The sequence below is a fragment of the Colobus angolensis genome, unplaced genomic scaffold, assembly GCF_000951035.1.
Source record: "Colobus angolensis palliatus isolate OR3802 unplaced genomic scaffold, Cang.pa_1.0 Scaffold244, whole genome shotgun sequence".
Lineage (NCBI taxonomy): Eukaryota > Metazoa > Chordata > Mammalia > Primates > Cercopithecidae > Colobus > Colobus angolensis.
The window spans coordinates 3,782,694-3,790,753 of record NW_012115644.1 but is presented as its reverse complement, the minus strand read 5'-3'; the positions used below and the strand labels follow the sequence as shown (position 1 = coordinate 3,790,753).

Here is an 8,060-nt window from a genome sequence, read left to right as displayed (position 1 = left end):
GGGCCTTGGTGGAGGAGGAGGAAGGAAGAGGAGGGAGGAGGAGGGAGGAGGAGGAGGAGGAAAGAAAACTGGAGTTACAAACATGAAGGTCTAAATCTTCTCCCCTTCTTCAGGAAAGAATTCTACAGATCTATCCTAGTACCTGACATACAGTAGGCCTACAGTTCATTTAACATTACTGCTACAGATGCTCACATAGTTCTTTAATTTTGGTGCAGTATAATAGGAAGAAAACTTGTCCAAGTTTACTGAAGTACTTTCAACACATAGGATTACAAGATTAGAATTTGTTGACTGAATGAATACAAAGAAACCAAAGTCTGACTGCAGGGCCAGAATCTTTCAACTATACTACACTAGACATTTTTCGTTTCACATTAATTTAGAGTTCATGGGATACTATATGGTTGTTCATCTTTTAGTGAATTAAGCAACTCTTCTAGACTATCTTGACAAGAGATTGTTTTTGGAATGGTTTACAACTTCTTACACACACACACACACAAACAAAATTCCTAGGGGCAAAAATCCTTAACTACAAAAAACTGAGTCATTTATTCAAGTATTTAAAAAAAAATTTTTTTTTTTTTTTGAGATGGAGTCTCTCTCTGTCACCCAGGCTGGAGTGCAGTGGCGAGATCTCGGCTCACTGCAAGCTCTGTCTCCCAGGTTCACGCCATTCTGCCACCTCAGCCTCCCAAGCAGCTGGAACTACAGGCGCCCGCCACCATGCCCACCTAACTTTTTGTATTTTTAGTAGAGATGGGGTTTCATCGTGTTAGCCAGGATGGTCTTGATCTCCTGACCTTGTGATCTGCCCACCTCGGCCTACCAAAGTGCTGGGATTACAGGTGTGAGCCACCACGCCCAGTAGTATTTTTAAAATATTACAAGGGAATTCCATACTGAGCTGAAAAGATTGAAGTTTTCTACTGATTCATAGAATAGTGATAGCAAGATAGTATTTTTTTCTTTTTTAAGTATAGAACATTCCAACTTCAATTAAACTTCATCCTGGATCATCAACAAAGAGATAAGAAATAAAGAGAAGGGCAAAACTGCTTTTTCTGTTAGTTTTGAAGCTTGGAATCATTAGAAAAAGAGAGACAGAGGTCAGGTACAGTTGTCAGGTTGTCAGTGACAGGAGACAGGAGAGTAAGAAAACTCACAGTATAAGATATTAAAATGAAATGATAGTTTTTTCTTTCAATACTATCCACTCCTGTACTTGAATGTAATGGCTAAAGTTATTTCAGATATAGTTAAAAGTGATGTCTCCAAAACCTACCCCCAAGTTGGGGGTAGCATCTATTTACCTACTAGAGGCAGCCAGAAGCCACTGAGGGAGCAAAGAGTCAAAGACTATACTCAGAGAGAGGCTGGTTGAAAAGAATTCAAAGACCTAAGCATGAGAATAGAAATAAAAAATTTATTTAAGGAACAGTTATTCTTTAAAAAGAAGGGGAAAGAAGAGAAAAGTTATTGACAATCTTTTAGAAAAAGACAGAGTATGATAACAACAAAAAATAACAGCCCCAGAAACAACCTTCATAGTTGGTAGTTAATGCTATTAATGCTATTAAGTTGCGGCTGAAAAGTGCCAGAAAAATGTCCTTTTTTTCTTGTGAAAAATATAGCCTGCTATTTTGTGTAATGTATGTTCACATTTGAAGGCAACTGATGGTCAATAACTTTTAAAATGAAGAACAAGCAAGCACAAAACAACAAATTACCTGGGTAACTGCCTCCTTCCAGGGCATCATAACTGTTGGGCATTGGAGAAGCACTGCTTGTGGTAGAAGAGCTGTCAACACCTAAAAAGAAAACCAAAACATCTACTAGGTTTAAAACGACAAAGTATCTTAAAGCAGCCTTTGGCAATTTTGAAAAAGATGTTTTGGCTGAACTAGGAAAATTCCTGATTCTAGTAAAAAAGTGAAATGATTGATGTCTACAGACATTTTAAAAACCAATGAATTTCTGTTAAGAATAGAAGATGAGAGTCGAGAGAAAATGAAGCCGATGAGTGGGATAAAACTCAGGTAAACATGTAAGGGATCTTAGAGAAGAACAGATATTAAACTATTAAAACTAGTCAAACACATCAATAAAAATTTTAAGTTGATAGAAATGTTAATATAGTCACATCTTAAGGATTACATCTACCAAATATATGTTATCATTTCTTTTTTTTTTTTTGAGATGGAGTCTTGCTCTGTCGCCCAGGCTGGAGTGCAGTGGCCAGATCTCAGCTCACTGCAAGCTCCGCCTCCCGGGTTTACGCCATTCTCCTGCCTCAGCCTCCCAAGTAGCTGGGACTACAGGCGCCCGCCACCTCGCCCAGCTAGTTTTTTGTATTTTTTTAGTAGAGACGGGGTTTCACTGTGTTCACCAGGATGATCACGATCTCCTGACCCTGTGATCCGTCCATCTCGGCCTCCCAAAGTGCTGGGATTACAGGCTTGAGCCACCGCGCCCGGCCTATTTTATCATTATTAATGATAAATACTAAATACATTTTATCAATCTTAGGGTATATTAAGGTAATTAAATTTTAATGACTTTTATTTATATCATAGCACACTGTCTGAGACATTGATAAATGAGGAGTCTGTAGCTTAGGTTGCTATCTGGCATGCTACTAAGTTTTTCTGTCTCAGTTTATATAGCTGCAGAATAGAGATTAAATAATACCTGCCATATTTAATAAGGTAATATAAATGAAAGGCACACTAATTTATACAAATGTTAGACTATAAGAATTTTTATTATGTGTGCTCATTCAAAACCTGTTAAGATGAGAATTCAGTGGCAATTTACGATGAAATCTGGTCAGAGGTCACATGAATAGAACAAACAATATACTTCTTCCATTCATTCAACACATATTTTGAGACCTACAATTATCCTAGGTACATATGCTAGAGTATATTATGATGAAGAAAACAAAAAAACTGCATGATCCCTCTATTATGTTAGAGATCTTGCTCTGCTTCACAGTAACACAAAATTCTATGCTACAGAGGTTAGAATTGCTCTTAATACCAATATTATAACTGGTATTTAAACTACATTTAGGTTAATTTTCAACTGTGATAGGAAAAGAACAGGTATGCATAATTATCTTTCATTGAATAATTTTACATAAACATGAGAATTAGGTATACTGACTCAGGGCATAACAGCTAATGCTTTTTGTGTAGGAACATTTTCTTATTAGCAAAGAACATGATTTGGAGGCAAAGACTGCAGTTACCTCAACTCCATCATTTACTTGCTACATAACTTTGTGGTTTTTTTCTCCTGAGAATAAGTGAAGGTAACTTGCTATATAACTCTTCTGCAAAATGCTAACGATTTTTTAAATGTCCTATGTGTGGTTTTTTATGTTCTTATAAGGTCTAAATGAGACAGTGGATATGAAGACACCCATAAAATAAGTAACAGAAGACACTAATATTTACGAAATGCCTTCTTCGTGATAAGTAGAACAATTTTGCACATATATTTTTCCTCTTAATAAATAATGGAAAGTAATGCCCTTTCCTTTTTGTTCCTTTTATTTGTGAATTTTAAATTAAAGCAGAATGCTGATATATCAGGTCAAAAGTCTCCAAATATTCATCAACAGATGAATGGATAAACAAAATATGGTATATCTATAAAATGGGATATTATTTAGCCATAAAAATGAAGTACAGATGCACACTACAATGTGAATGAAACCTGAAAATTTGCCTAAGTGAAATAAATCAGACAGAAAAGATCATATATATTATATAATTCTATTTATATGAAATATCCAGAATAGGTAAATCCATAGAGACAGAAAGTAGATGGCTGTTGCCAGGGGCTGAGGGGAGGGGAAAATGGGGAGTGACTGAGTGTAGGATTTTCTTTTGGGATGATGAAAATGTCTAGTACTTCACAAAGTTAGATAGAGCTAAATAGAAGTAGGGATTACACAACACTGTACATGTATTAAATGCCACTGAACTATACACTTTAAAATAGTTAATTTTATGTTATATATATTTTACCTTAATAAAACTAAACAATTTACCATGACATTTCAATGGGGAAATAATATTCTTTTCAGCAAATGGTGCTGGAACAACCAGGCATATCCACATGCAGAAGAACAAAGCTGGACTCCTTCCTTACACCTTACACTACAACTAACTCAAAATGTATCACACACATAAAATGTAAGTGCTAAAACTACAAAACTCTAAGAATACAGGAATAAATCTTCATGACTAAATGAATTTTTAGATATGACATCAAAGGTACAAGCAACAAAAGAAAAAAAATAATTTGGACTTCATCAAAATTAAGAACTTTGTGCTCTAAAAGTTACCACATCTTCAAGAAGTAAAAAGACAACCCACAGTATGAGAGTAAATATTTGCAAATCATATATCTGATAAGGGGTTAATGTTCAGAATATGTAACAAATTCTTACAACTCAACAACAGAACAACAAATAACAAAATTTAAAATGGGCAAAAGATATTTATCCAAAGAAGATAAACAAATGACCAATAAACACATGAAAAGATGCTCAACATCACTATCCATTAGGAAAATGAAAATCAAAACAACAACATACCACTTTATATCCACTAGGATGGTTATAACCAATCCAATGAGGATTCCAATTTTTCCACATCTTTGCCAAAACTTATTACCAAAGATGTGGAGAAATTAGAATCTTCACTGGATTGTAAAATGGTGCAGTTACTTTGGAAAACAGTTTGGCAGTTTCTCAAAAGTTAAATACAGAGTTCTGACCCAGCAATTCCACTCAAGAGAAATGAAAACATAAACCCACACAAAAACTTGTCGCCAAATGTTCACAGCAGCATTATTCGTAACAGCCAAAAAGTAGAAACAACCCAAATGTCCATCAACTCATGAATGGATAAATAAAATGTGATATAGTCACATATGGAATATTTTTTGGCAACAAAAAATCATAAAGTACTGACATATGCCATAATGTGGATGAACCTTGAAAATATTATGGTAAGAGAAAGATGCAAGTAACAACCACATATTATATGATCTCTACATATAAAATGTTCAAAATAGACAAATCTATAGAGACAGAGGATTAATGGTTGCCTAGAGCTTTGTGTGGCTGTGCGGGGAGGGTAGAATGGGAAGAATGCTAAAACGTATGACGTTTCTATTTTGGGGTGAAGAAAATGTTCTGGAATTACATAGTAGTGATGGTTGCTACTTTGTGAAAATGCTAAAAACTGCAGAACAGCACAACATAAATAGGTGAATTTTATGGTATGTGAATTATTTCCCAGAACTGCTATTAAAAATATCATGGGAATTCTAAGGAAAACTTTTAAATGTATATATCAAGAAACAACCACTCTTGAAAAAAAATAAAGTCCAAAGATAAAAGATTACTTATACATCCACTTATTCCAAAGAACATACTACTACTCAATTATGCTGTTTAGCTTCTTTCATGTCAAATCAACTGTTAATATTTTAAAGATTGTTCATTTTAATAATGCTATAAGCTTTAAAGTATTAATTTTTTTATTCTATTTTGTTTACTAAATAGTTTGAAATCTGCTAGTTCACTTTAAATTCACTTTCAAAAGAAAAAATAACTGCAAATCTCTATTTTTGAATTTGTCAAAATAGCAAAGCAACGTTACAAACCCAAATAAATCAGTAAGATAAACAGACTCATGATATTTTGCTATTTAGACTAATGCAATCTAATTAATGAATTAATTAGAGGTCATGCCATTACTGGCAAACAAATCAAAAAGGTATTTTTAAAACACAGTACCATATTGAACTTGTATGTTAACATTCTGAACATGCTTAAAAACAACGTTCACAAATTTCCCCACCATCTTAGTGAATAAGATCTAAATGCCTTCACATTGTCATAAAACGAAACTTCAAAAATTTGGCTTTTTTTTTTTTTTTGAGACGGAGTCTCGCTCTGCCCCCAGTCTGGAGTGCAGTGGCGCAGTCTCGGCTGACTACAAGCTCCGCCTCCCGGGTTCACGCCATTCTCCTGCCTCAGCCTCCCGAGTAGCTGGGACTACAGGCGCCCGCCGCTAGGCCCCGCTAATTTTTTTGTATTTTTAGTAGAGACGGGGTTTCACTGCGTTAGCCAGGATGGTCTCGATCTCCTGACCTCGTGATCCGCCCACCTCGGCCTCCCAAAGTGCTGGGATTACAGGCTTGAGCCACCGCGCCCGGCCTAAAAATTTGGCTTCTACTTGTCCTTTTCACCGGGATCTCTCACCTGTCTGTTCCTTTACCATCCTCTGTTTTACCTTATGATGCAGTTACACCCAACTTCTGACTCTTGACCCAATACTACATTTTTTCTTCTGTTTATGCATGATGCATGTTGGTTTGTTAGCCATAATTTCCTTTCTCCATAAGACAAATTACTACTCATCCTTCAAATTTCAAATCCTTTGTCAAACTTTTCCTGTATGCCCACAGAAAATCATTTCCTCTCCTATGCAGGGGCACATTCTCAACCCTGAATTAACACTTTTCTTTTCTCTTTTTTCTTGAGACAGAGTCTCACTCTTGTCACTCAGGCTGGAGTGCAGTGGCGTGATCTCGGCTCATTGCAACCTCCGTCTCCCAGGTTCAAGTGATTCTCCTGCCTCAGCCTCCAAAGCAGCTGGGATTACAGGCGCCGGCCACCACGCCCGGCTAATCTTTGTATTTTTAGTAGACATGAGGTTTCACTATGTTGGCCAGGCTGGTCTCAAACTCCTGACCTCAGGTGATCCGCCCATCTCGGCCTCTCAAAGTGCTAGGATTTACAGGCATTGAGCCACCCTGCCTGCTTACACCTTTCGAGTTGTACTATAATCATATGGTATCTGTTTCCCTATCATATAAGTATTTGATGGCCATAGCTATGCATTAGCTATATATTGATCTTTGGAATCCTGATAGCAAGCAAAATACTGCTTTCAGCATACAAACTGGTTTCCACTCAATCAATAGCTTTGGTACTTGTCCCATGCTTAACGCCTGGATAGCATCAATTTGCCTCAGTCACTTCACACTGCAATTAGTGATATTAAGTATTCTGAGATCAAAGGGGGGTCAAGTATGAAATGCAGTAGTTGGAAGTAATTTTCTCTCATTCTTTTACTGGCTCTACGTTACAGCTTGAAAGAAGAAAAAAGGAAAGAGAAAAAGAGGGAGCTGAAATGTAAAGAAGTAACGAGGAGAACAGATAAGAATAGCTCAGAATCCTTGAAGCTAGGGAAGAGTATCAGAAAGCAACTAAGCCTTTAAAAAAAAAAAAGGCTTAAGCTGTTCTCTCTCTAAAAGACAAGCAAACTGGGTCAACAAAGGTAATATACTTACTAGTATTGCTAAACTTTTTGAAATTAACCAGATAATTTGAGATTTCCTCATGTCCACTCCCTACCAGTTGAGGAAAAAGACACCTGACATCTCTGAGCTGCTCCTCATTAGTAACAACAGATCTCATAATAACACCTACTCCACAGGGCTACAATTACAACTTAACAGATATCACAAGTGTAACACATATTAGCAAGAGACTCAGGAAATGTTCTTCGTGTTCTCTCTTCCCTCTATCTCCAAACAGTGCTACAGAGTGGGAAAAAACAAAACAAGACAAATACTTCCTGATAGATTTTCCAATTGTTTTTTTTTTCCTCAGCTTTCAGCCTAAACTTTCCTCAATACTTAACACTGCTAACCCAATAGCTTCTGATTCTCCAACCCGCTGGATGATTTTTCATCACGGTTCAATGAAATTTTTTCAAAGTTGGATAACAACCCCACATAAACTAAACACACAAAAATCTCACAAATAAAGGGAATAAATGTCACCGAAATGCTTAAGAAGTAAAGCACTCCAAATCGCTACTTTATTAGACACTTACATGTAATCCCCACACCAATTTCAGCCACTTTCTTTTACCTCTGTACATATGAAAAAAATTGGCCGGGCGCGGTGGCTCAAGCCTGTAATCCCAGCACTTTGGGAGGCCGAGACGGGCGGATCACGAGGT

General features: G+C 36.5%; 1 protein-coding gene across 2 annotated transcripts in view; it reads right to left on the bottom strand.

Annotated features, from left to right (window-relative positions):
- The window catches only part of SEC24B (SEC24 family member B), a 94,367-nt gene that overhangs the window by 49,647 nt on the left and 36,660 nt on the right, over window positions 1-8,060 (bottom strand). For both annotated transcript variants that reach the window (XM_011945748.1, XM_011945749.1), the window contains exon 5: window positions 1,734-1,814. In XM_011945748.1, coding sequence (XP_011801138.1) covers window positions 1,734-1,814 — 81 coding nt within the window. The remainder of the gene's footprint in view (window positions 1-1,733; window positions 1,815-8,060) is intronic.